This window comes from Hyla sarda, chromosome 9 (assembly GCF_029499605.1).
Source record: "Hyla sarda isolate aHylSar1 chromosome 9, aHylSar1.hap1, whole genome shotgun sequence".
In the NCBI taxonomy this organism is placed as follows: Eukaryota; Metazoa; Chordata; class Amphibia; order Anura; family Hylidae; genus Hyla; species Hyla sarda.
In genome coordinates, this window is record NC_079197.1 from 41379142 (window position 1) to 41402472 (window position 23331).

The window sequence follows — 23331 nt, forward strand, 5'->3', positions numbered from 1 at the left end:
TATATATATATATATATATATATATATATATATATATATATATATATATATACACGCGCGCAGTGTGAGTTTGTGCTTTAGGGTGCACACCCTAATGCAATAGGCTGCGCACGCCTATGGGCACAGCCATGCTGACAGTGTCACGCCCTCCACCTAGCAGTACTCGGCAGAAGGGAAGGAAAGGGGCGTGGTTTTAAGTTGTTCGCTTGGCCTCGACCAGTCAGCGCCTCAGGTCGGGTTTCTGTGGGCGGGGCACCTGTGTTCCGGAAGTGCGCTGGTGTTTGTGTTTGCGTAGTTTCTGTTACTCGGCCGCTCTCGGTAGGAGGTCGGGGTGCGATCCGGTGCTAGGATGAAGGAGCCCAGCACGTCTGTCGGGACTGCTCCGGTCCCGGCCTTTCTTATGAAGCTCTGGGCGCTGGTGGAGGACCCGAGTAATAATGATGTCATCTCGTGGAGCTGGGTAATGCCTCCTCTGGTGTGGGCACGGGGGGTAACTTGTGCAGTGTGACCGGGTAGTCTCCATAATAAATGGCAGTCGAGCTGTGGGTATGTAACTGCATGGACTGGTGGAGAACCCAGCGGGCACGGGGGCAGCAGCTCAGGTGACACGCCCCCTCCAGTTCCATGTATTCTGGGCGACTGTAGGGCAAAGTTTATTATGGGGCAGAGAGAGGCAAAGATGGCAGCATATAAGGGGGCGTCTGAAGATTGTAGGGTGAGGGCTGGAGATGGTGGGGTAATCTGAAGATGATAAGGGGCAACTGGAGATTAAAGGGGGCTGTCTAAAGATGGGGAGGGCTTGTGTAAAGACCTAAATATAGGGTTATATATAGATTGTAGGGTGAGAAATTTTGTAAGGGGCAACTGGAGATGGCGGGGTGACGTCTGATGAGGAGGGGATGTCTGGAGATGGCGGGGTGACGTCTAATGAGGAGGGGGTGTCTGGAGATGGCGGGGTGACGTCTAATGAGGAGGGGGTGTCTGGAGATGGCGGGGTGACGTCTGATGAGGAGGGGGTGTCTGGAGATGGCGGGGTGACGTCTGATGAGGAGGGGGTGTCTGGAGATGGCGGGGTGACGTCTGATGAGGAGGGGGTGTCTGGAGATGGCGGGGCGACGTCTGATGAGGGGATGGCGGGGGTAATGCCTGATGAGGAGGGGATGTCTGGAGATGGCGGGGTGACGTCTGATGAGGAGGGGATGGCGGGGGTGACGTCTGATGAGGAGGGGATGTCTGGAGATGGCGGGGTGACGTCTGATGAGGAGGGGATGTCTGGAGGTGGTGGGGTGATGTCTGATGAGGAGGGGATGTCTGGAGATGGCGGGGTGACGTCTGATGAGGAGGGGATGTCTGGAGGTGGCGGGGTGACGTCTGATGAGGAGGGGATGTCTGGAGGTGGCGGGGTGACGTCTGATGAGGAGGGGATGTCTGGAGGTGGCGGGGTGACGTCTGATGAGGAGGGGATGTCTGGAGGTGGCGGGGTGACGTCTGATGAGGAGGGGATGTCTGGAGGTGGCGGGGTGACGTCTGATGAGGAGGGGATGTCTGGAGGTGGCGGGGTGACGTCTGATGAGGAGGGGATGTCTGGAGGTGGCGGGGTGACGTCTGATGAGGAGGGGATGTCTGGAGGTGGCGGGGTGACGTCTGATGAGGAGGGGATGTCTGGAGGTGGCGGGGTGACGTCTGATGAGGAGGGGATGTCTGGAGGTGGCGGGGTGACGTCTGATGAGGAGGGGATGTCTGGAGATGGCGGGGTGACGTCTGATGAGGAGGGGGTGTCTGGAGATGGCGGGGTGACGTCTGATGAGGAGGGGGTGTCTGGAGATGGCGGGGTGACGTCTGATGAGGAGGGGGTGTCTGGAGATGGCGGGGTGACGTCTGATGAGGAGGGGGTGTCTGGAGATGGCAGGTGACGTCTGATGAGGGGATGACATATGAAGATCATAAGGGCTTCTAAAGATGGGGGGGGGGGAGAAGGCAGCTGGAGATTTTTTTTTTTGGTGGGGTCGGAGGTTTGGTTGTCTAATAATGGTAGAATGATGTGTGTGAAAAGCTAAACATGGTATGGGGCATGTGGAGTTTGGAGAGCGACATCTAAAGATTTAAAGGGGTGTCTGAAGAATCATTCCTCTGTGTTTACAGGATCATTTATAATCACCACGTTGTGGAGATCCTGCTAAAAATATGTAAAAACTGGGCGCTCCCATATTCTAGCTGGACCGGACCGAATCTCATTAATTTAAATGCGCCGACTGGAGTCATATAGTGACTCTGTCGGCTCATTTTTGCCCTATTTTGTGGCAAGACTGTAAATCGTGGTATGTTATCTGCCTCCAGTCTGCGCATTTAAATGAATGAGATTCGGCGCCGGTCCGGCTGGGATACAGTAGCGCCTGGTTTTGAAATTTCCCAGCCAGATCTTTGAAACAAGGTGTGAATGGATCCTTACTTGAATTCTGTTGCACAACTGCTTCCTGATAGCTGCTGTACTACTATAGAAGTGATTGAGTCCCTATCTCACATTTATCTATGCGGTTATGCTTGTTTTCTGTAGCAGAGGACTGTTCACGTGTTCAGGATTTGCCAGAGGCTATTCCAATGTGAAAGGATCTGCAGGAGAAGTCTCAGGCTGACTCTCAGATTTCTGCCGTACATAAGCCAGGTGATCCGTCTGAGGATCATGTCTGTTATTTCATGTAGTGATCCTCGGCTTTTCCATCCGGGATCTATGTATCGGATACGCTTTTTGCTTTTAGGGTAGGGTCACAGGTGCCATATATTGCTGCATGTTTTGCTTCTGCATATTTTCCTACCCGTTAAAGGGGTAGTCCAGTGGTGAAAAACGTATCCTAAGGATAGGGGATAAGTTTGAGATCGCGGGGGGTCCGACCGCTGGGGCCCCCTGCGATCTCTCTGTACAGGGCCCCAGCTCTCCGGCCACATAGCGGGTGTCGACCCCCGCACGAAGTGGCGGCCGATATGCCCCCTCAATACATCTCAATGGCAGAGCTGGAGATTGCCGATGGCAGCACTTTGGCTCTGCCATAGAGTTGTATTGAGGGGGCGTGTCAGCCACCGCTTCGTGCGGAGGTCGACACGCCCCTTTCCCGTGGGCTGTCGGGGCTCCGTACAGGAGATCGCGGGGGGGCCCCAGCAGTCGGACCCCCCGCGATCTGCAACTTATCCCCTATCCTTAAGATAGGGGATAAGTTGTTCACCACTGAGTCACCACTGGACTACTCCTTTAACTTCAGCAAAATCAGCTGCAAAAATATAAGCAAAATAGAGCACGTGTGACCCTACCCTTATTCTTTTTTACAGGTATGCCCTGCGTCTTTAAGAGGTTAAAAACGTGTATAGGTGGGACTGGATGATCTGGTCTCAATACTTCATAATAGTCAAAAGACAAATAACATTGTGATATATGGTAATAAGAATTGGGTTAGGGGGGAGAGATTGTAAAATGGTATTGCTCTATGCCCAATATTGCACTATAACCACATAAGCCAGGAGTGGAATGCACTACAGTGATCCCTCAACTTACAATGGCCTCAACATACAATAGTTTCAACATACAATGGTCTTTTCTGGACCATCGTAACTTGAAACCAGACTCGACATACAATGCTACAGACAGTCCAGATCTGTGAAATGTTTCAATGGCTGGAAGAACTGACCAAACAGAATGGGCAATTTACTGGTAAAACACCTGTAGTACTGAAGTGTATGCACTGACTGGTGTCTGGTAGCGCCCCCTACAGTACAGGGAGGTATTACATGTTCTGTACACTTTACCTGTACCAGGGTTACCTGCTCCTTTGGACACCAGGTGAGGGCGGCTCCATTTTACTTTTTTTTTTTTTTTTTTGGACATTGTATGTATTGTACAGGACCCCGAAGAAGCTGCCGTCCTCTACATAGACAAGTGTTTCCCAAGCAGCGTGCCCCCAGCTGTTGCAAAACTACAACTCCCAGCATGCCCGGACAGCCTTTGGCTGTCCGGGCATGCTGGGAGTTGTAGTTTTGCAACAGCTGGAGGTTCCCTGCTTGGAAAACACTGACATAGACAGTGATTTACAGCTCCCAGCAGATCTTTCTTACTTTTATATGTAAGTATTTGCTTTATCTGTATTAGTTATCTACTTATTTTTCTTTAATACTAATTTTTTCCTATTTTTGGATGACATTTTGGTGCCTTTAGAACCAATTACCAGGTTTCCATAGAGTTATGGTCTCAACATACAATGGTCGTCCTGGAACCAATTAATATTGTAACTTGAGGGACCACTGTATATTGTAGGGACAGGCGTCCTCCCTGCCTCTCCTACATTTATTAATCGCTTGCCCCAATAGGTATAAGTAAATGGTAAGTATTCAATACCTAGTGAACTCGCCCATATTGCACCCAGTCGCCTCCCGTTCCGACATACGTTTTGTCAGTGACTTTCTCTGCTCATTGAGCAGAGTGAAATCTGTTCTGAAAATTCCTAAAATTAGGTTCACATTGAGGAGTCTCCATCCGGAAGTATTACACCTGGAGATTCCGGTGTCGGCTGACTAAGTTGGCACTAGGACTGTGTGACGTTGCTTTCTCCATAGACTGCAATGTATTTTGTTGAAAGTATGACCATGCCTTCAGCGCCGAATTTCAGCAGCGGATTTTCCACCTCTTAAATTGCTCCCCGTGCAGAGGAATCCCACTGACAACAATGGGACTCTGCCGAAACCGGAATTTACCCGCAGAATTACACTCGAGCATTCTGTAGTGTGAACTATGTCACACAGATTAAAATGCTAAGGGAGCGACAGCCAAAAAAAACAGCTGGCCACACGAGATAGAGGGCAGAGAGCATTAAAATCATACATTGAGTTATTGTGTAATAGATTCCATTCGGCAATACTGTGTACAGTGACCCCCCCGACCTATGATGGCCCCGACATATGCTTAAATCGACATACGATGCTTTTTTATGTCGGGGCCATCGCATTAAGTGCTATCCGACAGCTCAAAATGCTTAAGCTGCTGCCGGATAGCAGCTTAATATTCCCCGTGTGGTGCGGTAAGTATTACTTACCCCCTCCACGATGCTCCGGGGTGCCCTCCGGGTCCAGTGCTGGTCTTCCAGTGTCTTCTCGGCCCTCTCCGATGACGTCAATACGCTGCTGCGCACGTCATCCAATAGGAATGGCGTACGCAGCGGCGTAATGACATCGCTACGCAGGCTCAGTAAGGCCTTGCGGAAGACAGCAGAGGGCCGGAGAAGACAGCGGAGGACCGGAGAAGACAGCGGAGGACCGGAGAAGACAGCGGAGGACCGGAGAAGACAGCGGAGGACCGGAGAAGACAGCGGAGGACCGGAGAAGACAGCGGAGGACCGGAGAAGACAGCGGAGGACCGGAGAAGACAGCGGAGGACCGGAGAAGACAGCGGAGGACCGGAGAAGACAGCGGAGGACCGGAGAAGACAGCGGAGGACCGGAGAAGACAGCGGAGGACCGGAGAAGACAGCGGAGGACCGGAGAAGACAGCGGAGGACCGGAGAAGACCAGGAGAGGACCGGAGAAGACCAGGAGAGCCCAGCGGAGGCCCGGGGCCACCATCTCGAGCGGCGGGAACAGGTGAGTACAACTTCCTATACTTTACATTGCACGAATCCCTCAACATACGATGGATTCGACAAACGATGGCTCGTTTGGAACGAATTACCATCGTATGTTGAGGGACCACTGTATGTTCAATTAGGATATGTAGCCACAAGCCCCTCAGGTAGCAGGCTGACTATTGGTGCTCACTGACATATAAAACATCAAATTACATATTTATCCAGAAGAATAGAAAGTCAGGGCACTCACCCACGTCAGGTCTTCTTTAATACTTTATTTCAAAGCAAATCACACATAAATCAGTGATTTAACAGGACAAAGACAGTAGCAGGGATTGCGTCGAAGGGGGACAGTTGCTATTTCCCATTCTGCACAGCGCTTCAACTGGCATCACTACCTTTTGTTGCCATATCAACATACTGTATAAACAAACAGGTAAGTTAAAGGGGTTATCCAGGAAAAAACTTTTTTTATATATATATATATATATATATCAACTGACTCCAGAAAGTTAAACAGTTTTGTAAATTACTTCTATTAAAAAATCTAAATCCTTTCAGTACTTATGAGCTTCTGAAGTTAAGGTTGTTCTTTTCTGTCTAAGTCCTCTCTGACACCTGTCTCAGGAAACGCCCAGTTTAGAAGCAAATCCCCATAGCAAACCTCTTCTAAACTGGGCGTTTCCCGAGACAGGTGTCATCAGAGAGCACTTAGACAGAAAAGAACAACCTTAACTTCAGAAGCTCATAAGTACTGAAAGGATTAAGATTTTTTTTAATAGAAGTAATTTACTAATCTGTTTAACTTTCTGGAGCCAGTTGATATATATATATATAAAAAAAAGTTTTTGCCTGGAATATCCTTTTAAAAAAAACTTCTAAAAACATAATACAAAATAGACTCATAACAATGCACTTAGTTCAGTTTTATCATTTAGTCCTAATGGACCCATTGCGTCCAATTTTAATATCCATTGCGATACTTTTTAAAGTAAAAGATCATGTCTGTCAATTCCATTGTGAGAATATTCAGTTCCCTCCAGAGACTCAAAACGGAAGCTGGGAGAGTCCCCCTGATGGATGTCCGTCATATGCTGCATGAGTCTCGTAGCTCCAATGCCTGTTCTCAGTGAACGGACATGTTCTCTTATCCTATGAAACAACGGATCTTTAGTTTTCCCTACATAAAGGACATTGCATTCACAAATTTGAGCATAAACTGTGAATGTTGATCGACAGGTGACAAATTGAAAGGTAGTGATCCAGATAAACTTATCTATAATGTAATCACCCATGGGCCAGTTGAAGTGCTGTGCAGAGCGTGAAACGGCAACTGTCGCCCAGCGACGCAACCCCTGCTATTCCCCATGCCCTGTTAAATCACTGATTTATGTGTGATTTGCTTGGAAATAAAGGTATTAAAAAAGACCTGACGTGTGTGAGTGCCCTGACTTTTTCTATTCCTATGAATAAATACATACATTGAGTTATTGTCATGCAGGTTACATGACCAAGAAAAACTTTTTAAAGGAGTTCCCTGGGCAGCCTTTTTTATTTTGATTTTTTTATTTGATTTTCATTGATTCTTTTCATGATAAAACAAACAAAAAAAAAATGCCTACACCAGGCTGGTATGGTAGAATGAGTTGACACTTGTGCCCAGTGTTATTTATACAGTAACCCCCCGACATGCGACATATGATCAAATCGACATACGATGCTTTTATATGTCGGGGCCATCGCATTAACTGCTAACCGACAGAGCAAAATGCTTAAGCTGCTGCCGGATAGCAGTTTAAGCATCCTGGACAGGTTCACTTACCTATCCCCGCTGCTCCGGGTCCACTTCGCGATCCTCCGACGTTTTCTGCATCTTCTCCGGGGTCCGGGCCTCGCTTTATGGCATTGTTATGACGTGGCTGCACACGCCGTCCCGGTGCCGCAACGTAATAACGTCACCAGAAAGCGAGGCCCGGACACTGGAGAAGATGCGGAAAAAGCCGGAGGGTCCCGAAGAAGACGCCGGAGCAGCATCGGGAGCGGTGAGGACGCGGTCCGGAGCGGCGGGGACAGGTGAGTATAACTTCCTATACTTTACATTGCACGGATCCCTGTACTGTTTTAGGTGTAGACTAAATCTGTGTTCCACTATATCAGAGACCCCCATTCATTTGTTATGGAATATATCAGCTAGAGATTAGCGAACTTACAGTACATTCGATTTGTCACGAACTTCTCGGCTCGGTAGTTGATGACTTATCCTGTATAAATTAGTTCAACTTTCAGGTGCTCCGGTGGACTGGAAAAGGTGGATACAGACCTAGGAAAGAGTCTCCTGGGACTGTATCCACCTTTTCCAGCCCACGGGAGCACCTGAAAGCTGAACTAATTTATGTAGGAAAAGTCATCAACTGCCGAGCCGAGAAGTTCGTGACGAATCGAATTTACTGTAAGTTCGCTCATCTCTAACATTAGCTTCTACGCCAGTGGTCTTCAACCTGCGGACCTCCAGATGTTGCGAAAACTACAACTCCCAGCATGGCTGTCCGGGCATGCTGGGAGTTGTAGTTTTGCAACATCTGGAGGTCCGCAGGCTGAAGACCACTGTTCTACACCTTTTTCCTGTATATGTGGCTGTACTTTAGGGTCATACGCTTTAGGTCCTCAGGGCTGTGACAGGTTACAACATGAGCTGTTCCTGCTGGAACTGTCAGATGTGACTTGCTTAGAGCCTGTCAGCATTTTTAACCCTTCCTTGAATTAGGAAAGTTTTCTTACAAGCCCCAAGGCTCACTTTGCGATGCTTCTCGCCTTCTCCACAAGTAGAAACTTTTATTTTTATAATGAATAAGCTGCTCACCACTCATTACCACTCAAACCTCTGAATCCACATAAATCCTAACTTTTTTCCTCCTTAGTCTTTATCTTCATTGGTATGTGAACGTTTCGCAGTTGAATGTCTTTGTGTTTCTTTTACAGAATGGCCAGAACTTTTGTATTCTAGATGAACAGAGGTTCTCTAAAGAGATTTTGCCCAAGTACTTCAAGCACAACAACCTGTCCAGCTTCATCCGCCAGCTTAATATGTGTATGTACAATCTATGTAAATGATCTAAATGATCAGAATGATGGATCTAGTGCACTTCCACCTTGCTTTTTGTGTTATAAAGATCCGTACGATCCTTTCATCTGCTATCCATGTTGCAGGAGTTGTCCTGCTTCTAATAGATAAAGCCTGGGTGATACTGCTCCATTTGAACTCTATGGGACGAAGTTAGTCATTTTAATTTAGGGATGTCCCGATAGAGGTGCCACTCTGCTGCCCCGTTCTTCCATCCTCCCGTCCGCATCATAGTGTACCCTGGAGGAGCATGTGACACACAGGTCACTCCGCCTCCTCCCCTGCGCCCAGCATAACGCTACGGAGGAAGCAGAGTGATGTATATGTCACATGCTCCTCCATAGGACGACACGATGCGGACGGGAGGATGGAAGAGCGGGGCAGCACCAGCACCCGACAGAGTAGGTGAGCTGCCTGCAAGGAGGGGTGGCTGCTACTAATGTCTAAAAGGGGGGGGGGGGGCCCTGCTGCTGTCTAAAGGGGGGGGGGGCCCTGCTGCTGTCTAAACGGAGGGGGGGCCCTGCTGCTGTCTAAACGGGGGGGAGGGGGCCCTGCTGCTGTCTAAACGGGGGGGGAGGGGGCCCTGCTGCTGTCTAAACGGGGGGGAGGGGGCCCTGCTGGTGTCTAAAAATGGGGGGAGGGGGCCCTGCTGCTCTCTAAACGGGGGGGGGGGGGTCCCTGCTGCTGTCTAAACGAGGGGGGGGTCCCTGCTGCTGTCTATACGGGGAGGGTGCCCTGCTGCTGTCTAAAGGGGGGGGGGGGCCTGCTGCTGTCTAAAGGGGGGGGGGCCCTGCTGCTGTCTAAAGGGGGGGGAGGGGGCCTGCTGCTGTCTAAAGGGGGGGGGGCCCTGCTGCTGTCTAAACGGGGGGAGGGGGTCCTGCTGCTGTCTAAACGGGGGGGGGGGGGGGGGCTGCTGCTGTCTAAATGGGGGGGGGGTCCCTGCTGCTGTCTAAACGGGGAGGGGGCCCTACTGCTGTCTAAACAGGGGGGGGGGTGCCCTGCTGCTGTCTAAACTGGGGGGTGGCCCAGCTCCTGTCTAAACGGTGGGGGGGCCCTGCTGCTTTCTAAAGGGGGGGGCCCTGCTGCTGTTTAAATGGGGGCCCACTGTCTAAAGGGGGGCTGTGGTCTACATGGGGGGCTGCTGCTAATGTCTGCCAGGGGGTACTACCTACTATTAAAGACAATCTTACAGGAGAGTCACCTGCACGAACCTGAATTTATAAGTAGATAGTGCAGGTGACCCGGTTTCTACCGCTGCTCACCATGTGGTCATCGGTCTCGCTGCCAGTGCAAATTCCCTGTTCTGTCCAATGGAGAAGAGAGAAATCTTGGTTCATACTACAGCAGCCACCTCCATAGTACACAACAAGGACCCACATATCATATGGTAAACAGCGCCAGAAACCGGGTCACCCTGGTGTCAGATTCCCTTTAAAATAGAAGTACTCGTACTTGGTATCGGCGAGTACTAGAATTAAAGTATCGGTACTTGTACTCGGTCTTAAAAAAATGGTATCGGGACATCCCTATTTTAAATAAACTTATGCAATGAAAGGGACAGGATTGAGTGAGAGCTGAGGAGTGAGGCACGTACTGCTGTGCACGTCATCTGGCTGTAACTCACAATCTCAGCTGGAGTGAGACCCGGTGTGATCTAAACTTGTAACATGTCGTAAGGTTATTTATCTGATGGTAAATTAGTGGTGACCATTATATGTAATATTGTCAAAAACGATTATGTCCAGAACAATCATCATTTTTGTAATGCCTCTGACCATAACTTGCTTCCTTAGATGGCTTCAGGAAAGTGATGAGTCTGGAGAGTGGGCTTCTAAGGTCTGACCGTAGCTCCTGCATCGAGTTCCAACATCCTTTTTTCAAAAAGGGGAAGTCAGAACTTTTGGAAAATATTAAACGAAAGGTATGAATGATTGTCACCGTGTGAAGTCCTCTGATAGACATGTTTGCACACGATCACTATGTAATCTACCATTATGCTGACTTTGCAGCTATTTTTTTGTGAATCATTATATAAGCATTTAGCTCTAGGGAAACTTCTGCACCAATATTCCGGTCAAAAGTCCTGGCCCACCTATGACCTGATCTGACAGGGTCATGGGATAATTACCTTGCTTGATCTCTTATGCAATTCATATGCATTGCACTGTATTGTTCCTGATTGTGCCCTCTGAAGCCCTGCCTCTGGTAGGGCCCAATTAGAATATGAAGATGGCAGCCTTGGAGGGCTTCTTCAGGCCTCTTGCCGCTATGACAACCCAATAGTACTCCTGATCAATTCTCATTTTGACAGATTTGGTTACAGGAAGCCCCCCTCTCCTGAACTATTGGATCACAGCACAAGTGGTTTAACAGCCAGGATCTGTGTTATCTTCTAACCTGGCCATTGCAGATGGAGTGGATACACTCTCTACCCGGAGAGACTTTGGCATTGGATACAACATATTTCTGACGTTTTCTCAAGTTCTATGAAGAAGCATCTGAGAAAAACACCACAAAAAAACTCAGTATGCTGACTGTTTTTGAAAAAAAATAGAAAAAAGAGACTGCAGACACAAAAAAAAATTGCAACAAAAAAAGGCGGAAAAAAACAAAGAAAAATGCATTGTTTGTATTGTATTCAGTATTTTATTGTGGGGAAACAAATCTGGGACAAATCCTGTGCATATTTGAAGCTGCAGATTTCAATGCAAACTAAATGACTGAACACAGCTTCAAATCTGCAACTTCAAATATGCGTAGGATAATGTACAGTGGTCCCTCAAGTTACAATATTAATTGGTTCCAGGACGACCATTGTATGTTGAAACCATTGTATGTTGAGACCATAACTCTGTGGAAATCTGGTAATTGGTTCTGAAGCCACCAAAATGTCATCCAAAAATAGGAAAAAGTGAGGATTAAAGAAAAATAAGTAGATAACTAATACAGATAAAGCAAATCCTTACATATAAAAGTAAGAAAGATCTGCTGGGAGCTGTAAATCACTGTTTATTTCAGTGTTTCCCAACCAGGGTGCCTCCAGCTGTTGCAAAACTACAACTCCCAGCATGCCCGGACAGCCAAAGGCATGCTGAGAGTTGTAGTTTTGCAACAGCTGGAGGGAACCTGGTTGGGAAACACTGGTCTATGTAGAGGACAGGAGCTTCTTCAGGGTCCTGTACAGAACACACAATGTCCTATAAAAAGTAACATGGAGTCGCCCTTACCTGGTGTCCAAAGGAGCAGTTAACCCTGGCACAGGTAAAGAGTTCAGAACATGTAATACCTCCCTGTACTGTAGGGGGCGCTACCAGATACCAGTCAGTGCATGCACAGGGGTTTTACCAGTGAAATATCCATTCTGATTGGTCGGTTCTTCCAGTCATTGACACGTTTCGCAAATTCCAAAGCATTGTATGTTGAGTCTGGTTTCAAGTTACAATGGTCCAGAAAAGACCATTGTATGTTGAAACTATTGTATGTTGAGGCCATTGTAAGTTGAGGGATCACTGTACATGCGAATAGACCCTAAAAAAGCTTTTCTAAAAATATTATGGCTGAAACCCCCCTAATTGTATTTTAATGGTCAAAAAAGGGGTAACGACTTCTTTCCGTCTACAGTATTCTAGGCTATAAATCTCTACTGTGCAGATTTATAGGCAATGACATTATTTGCATTATGTTAACCTATTACATTGTCTTAGAGCTACACAATAATGTTTTTCATACAATTTGCTGTGGAATTAAACATAGTGTCATATTGAAGCTTATTGAAACGCTTTCTCCCAACTGGAAAACCTTTGTCCAACTTACATTGTAAAAGGGTCACACATCAGCTACAGTGAAGGGCCCTGTTACCATTTGTCCGCTCATTTAAATGGGTCATTTAAATGGGAACCGAATCTCCACAATACCAACTACCAGTCCTCTAGGCGCGGCTGCTGCGTATTGATCAGCCTACTTACTATAGACATTACAATGGAAGATCTAATTGTGAAATAATTTGGGATTAAAATTTGCAGCTTTAAATCCTGTAGCTCACTTATGTTCAGGATACTGTACGTGTGAATAGACTCTTAGGGGAAATTTACACATGCATATGTTGCTGTTGACTTCAGTGAGTGCATCCTTAGGCTGAGCTTACAGTACAATTCAATTCAGTTTTTTTCCCTGTTGTGGTTTTGCTGTATTATATCTGGAAAGTATGTCGAAAAGTTGTAACCACTTAGTTATCACAGGACAAAAAGGAACGTGTCATTTATTGACTGATGTGGTGTTAATATAACGCTCATCACAGAAATCTGCCTACTAAATTATCATGTGGGTCATTCCTGAAATAGATTTTGTTACTGCTGTGGAAACTTCCTATAGTAAAATGTACTCTCAGTAACTAAATTTATCTCTTTGCTGGACACCAGCTGTCGTCAATTGGGAAGCAAATGACAGATACACGTTTCCCCTGCAGTGGGAAATAGTCGTTTATATGAAATGCATGGATATACTGGACCAACCAAAGTGAGCACTCTATTAGTGCTGGGCGGTATGACCCAAAAATGCATATCACGGTATTTTAGTAAGTTATGGCGGTTCCACTGTATTTAACGGTATTTCCCCCCCCCCCGCTGGGGAACTAATCATATGTGACCCGCGGGCGCTGCTCTGCTTTTCTAACAACCCCCCCAATGAATTATCAGCCGCAGCGCTGCGCTGTCCCACACATCGGGGAACCAATCATATGTGATCCGCGGGCGCTGCTTCCCCCCCCCCCCCCCCGTCCTCCTGTGAGCCGCCGGCGCCTATATGAATGAGTTGCATGCCGCGGCTCTGGTAATGATTAATAAAGGACATCTGTACTGATTAATTTTACATATTCCTGTGCCCGGGCTGCAAAAATAAACAATATAAACTTTGACTCCCCTTCCTACTGTCCCCGTTGCTCCGGTATCTGCCTCACTGTTCTGCGCTGCAATCTTCCTGCTGCTTCATGGGGACAGGAACATCGCAGAGACGTCAGCCTATCACCGGCCGCAGCGATGTCCCGCCTCGGCCGGTGATAGGCTGAGCGCACTGTCATGTAAGGAGCTGTCCGGCGGCTCACAGAAGGATGGGGGGGAGCAGTGCCCGCGGGTCACACATGATTAATTCCCCCGATGTGGTGACAATGCTGTGGCTGATAATTCATTCGAAGGAGGGGCCCGATAAGTATTGCGGTATAGGAAAAATTCATATCGTACAAAATTAAAAAAGCAGTATTCGTTATGAACCGGCATATCGCCCAGCACTACGCTCTATTCTGTCAGGTAGACAAAGTTGTCCTGAGTAAAGAATTCCCTTTAGTGACAACCATATGCACTTAAAGCAAAACACTTCCACTGTCTTATTGATAGCTGCCATTCTGCTGTGAGTTGCAACACAGCATAACACAATTGTCATGTTGCAAGCTTCTTGGAGCCCATGCACACTACTGTTTGTTATGATTTTAATTATTCAGAGCATATTTCCGCTTTCAGCAGTCACTTTTTGCTCTGTGTGCACACTTGGAAAGTTCTGTAGTAGAACTTCCATGGCAGATACGGAATTCTGCCAAAAAATGTATTCATTATTTTGACAGAATCCGCCTGGAACTGCACTGCAGTCAATGGGATGGGCTTACAATTGTAAAACAAAAATAGAGAAACAAAAACACAGCCGCACATCTACAATTTATATTTTTATCTACTTGCTTCTCAGCATAAATTCAAAAACTAACGGGTTGTTAGTATACATTTTGATCAAAAAGTACAAGCCCACTAACCACGCCAAGGCCACCTATTTAGGGTGGGTCCCTAACCTGACACTGGTATAGCACCGGGCGGTGATCACTGCCACCGCAACACCATGCCCACAGGGGGAATGACTCAGTGGCCAGGCAGCCCCACTGCTTCTTGACCAAGCCCCTGGCTCCGGCCCACCCCACAGACAAAGCATCACAGTAACAATGACCGCCGCAGAGCACCACACCAATGTGAACACCTACCATGTGCTCTCTGCCAGATGGTTGGGAGGATGCTAGGAAGAATCCCATATGCAGTCTCCTGCTAATGGGCTTGGTGTCACGGAGGCAGTGGTCGCCGCCCAGTGCTACACCAGTGTTAGGTTAGGGACCCACTATGACTAGGTGGCTTTTGATGTGGTGAGTGGGCTTGTACTTTTTGATCAAAATGTATACTAACAACCTGTTAGTGTTTGAAAAGCTGAGAAGCAATTGGAAAAAAATACAAATGGTGGATGTGCAGCTATGTTTCTCTATTTTTGTTGTACAATGGGATGGGCTTAAAGGGGTACTCCGGTGAAAATCTTTTTTCTTTAAATCAACTGGTGGCAGAAAGTTAAACATATTTGTAAATTACTATTGAAAAATCTTAATCCTTCCAGTACTTATTAGCTGCTGAATGCTAAAGAGGAAATTCCTTTCTTTTTGGAACACTGATGTCATCACGAGCACAGTGCTCTCTGCTGACATCTCTGTTCATTTTAGCAACCGTGCATAGCAGATGTATGCTAAGGGCAGCATGGTGGCTCAGTGGTTAGCACTGCTGCCTTGCAGTGCTGGGGACTTGGGTTCAAATCCCACTAAGGACAACAATAAATAAGATACTTTTCACTAGACTACTCCTTTAACCTATAGCGTGTGTGTGTGTATATATATATATATATATATATATATATATATATATATATATTATAGAAAAAAGCAGGATTAAGGGAACCTTTTAAAATTTCACTTTTACTGACATTTTTAAAAGGTTCCCTTAATCCTGCTTTTTTCTATTCAATATTGGGAGACCTAACCTATACAGTAGTTAATACCACAATATATATATATATATATATATATATATATATATATATATATATATTCTCTACTTAGTCAGCAACTTTAAATATCCTGATTTTGTTTACATTATAGATGTCTTCGGTGAAGTCGGAAGAGCCTCATCTCACACCAGAAGAGCTACAGAAAGTAATTACAGAGTTACAAGACTTGAAAGATGTGCAAAGCAACTTGGATACAAAATTGGAAAATATGAGACGGTATGTATCAGGCCTATGTGACTGTGAGGTGAACCTAAAAATATATATATTTTTTATTTATTTATAATGTAAACATTTAGAAAGAGATTTATCAAGCTCCGTAGTAGATTTATTTTTTATTTTTTGCGTAAAAAAAGTCGCGCAAACTTGCGCACATGCATTTACTTTGCAGTGGTCATGTATTTTTAGACCACATAAATAACCCATATGTGGCACTAAAATTTTTCCTAAAGAGAAAAAATAAAAACATCCATAGTAGTATTGCTTCATTCACATTTTGGGGTGGGTAACGTACCGAGCCTTTTTTTTTTTTTTTTAAATATTTTGTGGCTTCACTATTGTTTATGTGCCTGTTGGTGCTGCGCTGTCTTCCTTCCTGAAGTAAACTCTGGCCTCAGCGCAGCGACGTAAGACTCCGGCCACTGAAGTCACAAAATACGGGCTCAAAATTAAACAAAAAAGCCTTCAGAGTACGTATATTCATGGTGCAGCATAGTATGTTTTTAATATTTTTTTTTTATTTCTGAGGAGGGTGGATGGGTTGTTGCGGGATAGTTGGAGTGCAGCTATTTAGAGCCAGGCAGGCCATGCAGGGTGTCACCCGATGTGGTACGCCCCCTCTCCCCGTCACTCTCTAGCAATGGTACTGGTAATAAAGGGTAGATAAAGAACTTTGGTTATTAACATAAGGGAAAACTTTTCGGCTTTAAAAAATGCTTTTGTAAGTGGCTTTCCCGGGTTTTGCTTACGTGCAATTTATTTATCAAGGTCATGCGACTATTTGATGAATAGGTCGCATGTAAGCAAAAGTAAGTTAAAAATAAAATTTTCATATAAAACCCATGCGTTTGAAAAGAATGATAAATCTCCTTCTTAGTCACCAGTGATTTCACTAGTAGATATTAGGGATCGACCGATTATCGGTATGCCGATATTATCGACCAATAATCACGATTTTGGGCATTGTCGGTATTGGCAATTACCTTGCCAATAATGCCCTGCCCCCCGCACCGCCCCCACCGCTACCCTGACCCACCGCGACCCTGACCCGCCGCACCGCACCCCCTACCGTAGTGCTGGGCAGTATACCGGTATGAACCCCATGGTATGGATTTTTGCCCATACCACTATACCTGTCGGGCCCCTCCCCCACCCTCTGAGTCAATAAATTTTTTTTAACTTACCCGTAATGGGGGTGGTCCGGGCCATCCATCCTTCCTGTAGTGTCCGGCGGCATTCCGGGTGAAGGGTGAACCGGTCCGGGCTGTCCTTCTCCGGGGGTCCTCTTCTCCACTCCGGGCAGGCTCCGGCCTAGTAACGCTGCATAGACGCCGCTACTCCGTGACGCTGCGCAGCGGCGTCTATGCAGCGTTACTAGGCCGGAGCCTGCCCGGAGTGGAGAAGAGGACCCCCGGAGAAGGACAGCCCGGACCGGTTCACCCTCCACCCGGAATGCCGCTGGACACTACAGGAAGGATGGATGGCCCGGACCACCTCCCCGGACGGTCCCTGCAGCAACTGGGAAGGTGAGTCAGGGTTCTGGGATGGACAGGGGTCTGTATAATATACTATACCTACAGTAGGCCCTCCAGCTGTTGCAAAACTACAACTCCCAGCATGCCCGGACAGCCAACGCCTGGACAGCCAACGGCGGAGTAGTAGCTTTGCAACAGCTGGAGGCACCCCTAGGCGCGGCGGGGGGAGCGGTGGCGGTGATAGGTCTCAGGACCCCCGGACAGGCAGGGGGAGAGAAGCGGATGGCGGCGGCCTATGGCACCGCAAAAGCCACTGCAGTGCATTGATTTAAAGCGCCCGCTTTAAATCAGTGATCTGCAGCGGTGTCGCGGGGGGATAAATAGCCGATAACTTATACCGGAATATCGGTATAAGTTATCGGCTATCGGCCCTAACCTCCACCGATTATCGGTATTGGCCCTAAAAATACGATATCGGTCAATCCCTAGTAGATATGAGTACATTCTGCAGGCTTTGGTTGCATCATATATCACACAGCCACTAAAAGGACTACCAACATGCAGCAACTGTTGAAGCTTACTGGGTTGGAATCACTTACACAGCTACGTAACCTTTTAAGAATGCAGAGAATTTTCTTTTTTTGCTGTTTCTTTTTTTTTTTCCTCCTCGCCTTCGAAGATCCATAATTTGTTTTTACATCTACAGAGCCATATGATTTAAATAGTGAAATAACCTCTTAATCTCCCCAGTGTGGAAATAAAATGTGCCAAAGAAATGGATAATTGTATAGGGGCAATTCTCTAAACAGAAATACACCTTTCTTTTCATTCCCGTCATCCTAGAGCCAATTTTGCATAGCCATATGAGGGCTTCTTTTTGGGGAAAAAGTTGTATTTGTAAAAGCACCCTTTAGTGTATCATTATAACAAATTTTGTTTCATTTTTAAAATGTTCACTATCTAAAAATGACATTTTAAGGCATTGCTGATGATCAGCCACGTCGAAAGTTGTTGATCCCATTGGGTCTTACCCCTCTGAGCCATTGCGATTGTGAGTTATTATCTGGGAAAGCAGGCGACATTTTGCATAGACTTCAGTGAAATGTACGAATCCCTCAGCTGGCCTGGGAGAGTTCAATGCTGCCCGCTTCCCGGGCTAATAACTCGCGATCACAGCAGAGCAAAGTTATAGTATAAAGTTTTACTAAACCTCTGAGTTTCCGGGATTGGAGATGTGACATCAGGCCATGCCCCCTCCATTCATATCTAAAGACATGGCGTGATGTCACAAGGGGGAGTGGCATGACGTCACATCTCCAATCCTGGAAACTCTTGAGTTTTCCGGGATTGGAGCAGCATCCTGACACTGAGATCGCAGAGGGTCTTGAAGGTGAGCCCCCACAATCAGACCTCTTATCCCCTATGTTATGTTTATGGCGGGAATAACCCTTTAAGCTCAAGAGTTGTTGAGGCTGATCTGAGATGCAGCATTCATGCCTTCTCCCTGCCCTGCATATATGATGTACATGTTCAGTGCTGGAAGCCAAAACCTGTACATCAATCTTGCAAGGAACGGCGGGGGAAGGGAAGGGAAGTGCATGCTGCAACTTAGACCGGATGCTACAACTCTTGAGCTTTTAAAGTAAATTTTTGCAAATCGACTCTCATCTAAAAGACAGGTCTAATTAGCGGCGCCGACAGCCAGGGGGAGAGAAGGGGCAGCGGCACCCATTTCCGGCGCCGCTGCCCCGTTGCCTCCCCCCATCCCCGGTGGCATAATTACCTTTTGCCGGGGTCGGGTCCACGCTGCTGCAGGCCTCCGGCGTGTGTCCCCTGCGTCGTTGCTATGCACGGAGCGGCGCATGACGTCAGTGCGCCGCGCCGTGCATAGCAACGACGCAGGGGACGCGTGCCGGAGGCCTGCAGCAGCGCGGACCCGACCCCGGCAACAGGTAATTATGCCACCGGGGATGGGGGGAGGCAACGGGGCAGCGGCGCCGGCAATGGGTGCCGCTGCCCCTTCTCTCCCCCTGGCTGTCGGCGCCGCTTCTCTCCCCCTGGCTATCGGCACCGGCACCGATAGTCAGGGGGACAGAACGGGCAGCGGCGCCGATAGCCAGGGGGAGAGAAGGGCCGACAGCAGCGCTCTAGACCCCAGGAAAGGCAGGGGGAGAGAAGCGGGCAGCGACGGCCTCTCTCCCCCTGCCTTTCCTGGGGGTGTATCGGGGTATACACGAGCACACACGCACCCTCATTTTACCATGGATATTTGGGTAAAAAACTTTTTTTTACCCAAATATCCTTGGTAAAATGAGGGTGCGTGTTATAGGCCGGTGCGTGGTATACCCCGATAAATATGGTAGTTTTTACCTTCCTATCGGCTATCTGCATGTGTCAGCAGCTCAGAGCATAATACAGTGCTGACAGATTGCCTTTAATTTTGTGTTAGTAATTTTTTCTTGTGACCACAAGATGGCATCAGTTTACCTTTTAAAATAATTGATGCAAAGCATACAGCTCTTCTTTTTTTTTTTTTTTTTAACCATAGCCGCCCAGAGAAACATGTGTTTTGTTGTTTAGACTTGATGCCTCAAAATACATCACAATTAATGCATTGTGAAAATGTTTTCAATTTAAAAAAGGCAAAAAAATAAGTCTGTAAATTTCTATATATATATATATATATATATATATATATATATATATATATATATATGTGTGTGTATATATACATAGGGGTCAGTACTTTCCTCAGGGAGAGGACACCTCCCCTATATACACATACACATACATATGTACAACCTGTAGTTGCAGAACTCATGAATAATTTTCACACTTTACGCACTTGATCCACAGACCCATTTTGTGAAATCTTGTAACCCTGTAACCTCTGTGCCATTAATCTGATTATGCAGTTTTCTGTACATATAGGCCCAGATTTTACCAGAATGTGTGCCAGAATTGGAAAAAAAAAAAAAACAAACTCTCCGTTTTACTGAGAGAACCCGAAAAGGGTGTGGCGGTTGTGTTGGGGAAAGTGGGCATGTCCCTGACCTTTTCAGAAAAACCCAACGTATTTACTAAGGTTTCTACAGAACATGTGGATTTGTGCTGAGGAAAACCCCACAGCTCAGTGTGTTTGTGTGTGTGTATGTATGTATATGTATATATATATATATATATATATATATATATATATATATATATATAATATGGGATCGACCGATTATCGGTATGGCCGATATTATCGGCCGATAATCACGATTTTGGGCATTATCGGTATCGGCAATTATCTTGCTGATAATGCCCCCACCGCAACCGCCCCCCCCCCCTCGACCCGCCGCACTGCACTCCCGACCCACCGTACCGCGTCGCACCCCCCACCGTGATGCTAGGCGGTATACCGGTATGGATTTTTGCCCAGACCGCTATACCGGTCGGGCCCTTCCCCCACCCTCCGAGTCAATAAAAAAAATTAAACTTACCCGTAATGGGGGTGGTCCGGGCCATCCATTCTTCCTTCCTGTAGTGTCCGGGGGCGTTCCGGGTGAAGAGTGAACCGGTCCGGGCTGTCCTTCTTCTCCCACGGTGGTCTTCTCCACTCCGGGCAGGCTCCGGCCTAGTAAGCTGCATAGACGCCGCTACGCCGTGACGTCAGGTGCGTCGCTGCGCACGGGCGTCACTGCGCAGCGGCGTCTATGCAGCGTACTAGGCCGGAGCCTGCCCGGAGTGGAGAAGATGACACCCGGAGAAGGACAGCCCGGACCGGACCACCCTCCACCCGGAATGCCCCCGGACACTACATGAACGATGGATGGCCCGGACCACCCTGACAGGTAGGGGAGAGAAGCGGGTGGTGGCGGCGGCGGCCGCCTATGGCCCCGCAAAAGCCACTGCAGATCATTGATTTAAAGCGCCCGCTTTAAATCAATGATCTGCAGCGGTGTCGCAGGGGGTTAAATAGCTGATAACTTATACCGGAATATCGGCTAAACTATGAAGTTTAGAATAAATGTTTTATTTTGTTCGCTTTGTTTTAAATTTTTCATAGAGAAAATGAGGCTCTATGGAAAGAAGTATCAGCACTCAGACGAAGACACTGTCAGCAGCAAAAGCTCCTTTCAAAGGTGAGTGACACTACATGCCTATGGGTGCCAGCACCTGCAGAACATAAGAGGTTAAAGTTACTAAAGCCCTTATTAAAGGGTTATTTTCCATCTCCTCTTTTCAGCTTCCTGGCACCCCCCCCCCCCAAATCTTGTTTGGAGCTGGTGGAGATGGTCTGGAAGCAAAAAGTGGGAAGATGCAGTAAATCTCACAAAGTTACCCATGCGGACCAAAGCGCACCTTCCAAAAATGTGTTTTGCTAATTCTTCCCGAAGTTTTCGAAAATAGGCAATTTTCTGAGTGTATATGATTTTTTTTTATGGACTTCAAGGAGGACTGTGTAGATTGAGGGAAATGTAAGGTAGTCATTTATACAAGTCGGGGTATTTCTGTCTACAGCCGCAATATATAGTGCTTGTGTAAATGCATTATAGTTTGTTAGATGTACCCATCAGCCACCTGGCCTTCATTCTCTCTGTATGTATACCCTCCTTTCTAAGTGTTTTTACATGTAGTTAATTCAGAATTTCTCTTTAAGCGTTACGGTCATTAGTGAGTAAATTTAAAATAAAATCAGTGAAGTAATGTGCACTAAGACCTGTATTCATATCAACATGCAAGTGTTAATATGTAAAATACCTTTTGATCTGTATATTCCTGTAATGAGTCCTGTAATGTTTCCTCTCAGAAGCTGGGGGCGTTTCCCCTGCAGTATGATCAGCTCCTCTCCTCCGCTCTCCCTTGTCATGAGGTCTGCACAAACATTTTGACACCTGTACAGGTTTCTGTCTAAATGCATGGTCTATATAACTATAATGCAGCCATGCGTGGCTTCTCCTGAAGAGGCTTCAAGCTATCTGCATCTTGTCTGGGTCTCTCAGGTGTTCTCCTTACACAGTTGAAAGCTGCACTGATATTGTACTGAGTTAGCAGAGGACAGAGAAAACCACACCCCCACTCCCTTCAGAATTTTGGTCCCTTTCTTTGTTGTCAGGACCAAAGAGCCCATTATCAAAATTCCGAAAGACAGAACCCTAGTGGCCATGTTTTTAAACATTTATTTCACATCTTTAGCAATAACATATTTTTAAATGAAGTATATTAGGAAAATGCTTAACTGTTCAGAAATTATTAAATGGAAAAAGTTGTTTCTAATGACAGTAATGCTTTAAAGGTTTTATTTTAAGTATTTTTCTTTGATTGTGGGTCCAAATTTGTAGGGTGAATTGTCAACAGTGGTAAAATAAAACAAAAGCTTTAGAAGTTGGATATCGCTATAATCGTAGTGACCCATAGAAAAACTGTAGAACACGCTATGTAAAATCATTTAGCAAAATATTTGCATAATTAGCTTTTTCTTTTCAAGTTTATCCCACAAAGTATTGTTTTTTTTTTTGGTTTGTTTTGCAGTACATTTTATAGTAAAAATGAAAGGTGTCATTTTATACATATATATATATATATATATATATATATATATATATATATATATATATACACACACGCTTGGTCTCTAATATGAATATGCCCAAATATGCTCTGTAGATAGAAAAAAAATACAAATTATGGGGGACATTTTATCAATGTATTCCTTCTTTTAGTTATTTTTTTTTCTTACAATTTTTTTGCTTATGTGCAACTTATTAATCAACTGGTTTCAGCCTGTTGATAAATTTCTTTCACATAAGCAATTTTTTTTTTTTTTTTTATTTATTTATTTTGCTTTGGTAGTGGCTTTTTCTGCTCCACGTCTGAGCTGGAGCAAATTTAGTAGGTTTTTTCATGTGATGGGACTTTTTTGCGAATCTCGCACTTGATATATCTCTGACCACTGCAAGTCAAAAATCACTTTTTGCTTTGGTAAGCAAGTTTTCTTTTTTCTTAGGCCACTGCACAATCAAAGTCACATAAAAAACAGTCACATATGCGACTTTTTTCGCGACAATTTTAGG

General features: G+C 46.2%; 1 protein-coding gene across 1 annotated transcript in view; it reads left to right on the forward strand.

The window, feature by feature from the left end:
- The first annotated feature begins 239 nt into the window (after window positions 1-239).
- The window catches only part of LOC130290673 (heat shock factor protein 3-like), a 62092-nt gene continuing 39000 nt past the window's right edge, over window positions 240-23331 (forward strand). Inside the window, exons 1-5 of the mRNA XM_056538621.1 lie at window positions 240-460; window positions 8582-8690; window positions 10517-10644; window positions 15673-15797; window positions 21324-21399. Of these exons, the coding sequence (XP_056394596.1) occupies window positions 350-460; window positions 8582-8690; window positions 10517-10644; window positions 15673-15797; window positions 21324-21399 (549 nt within the window). The 5' untranslated portion in view covers window positions 240-349. The remainder of the gene's footprint in view (window positions 461-8581; window positions 8691-10516; window positions 10645-15672; window positions 15798-21323; window positions 21400-23331) is intronic.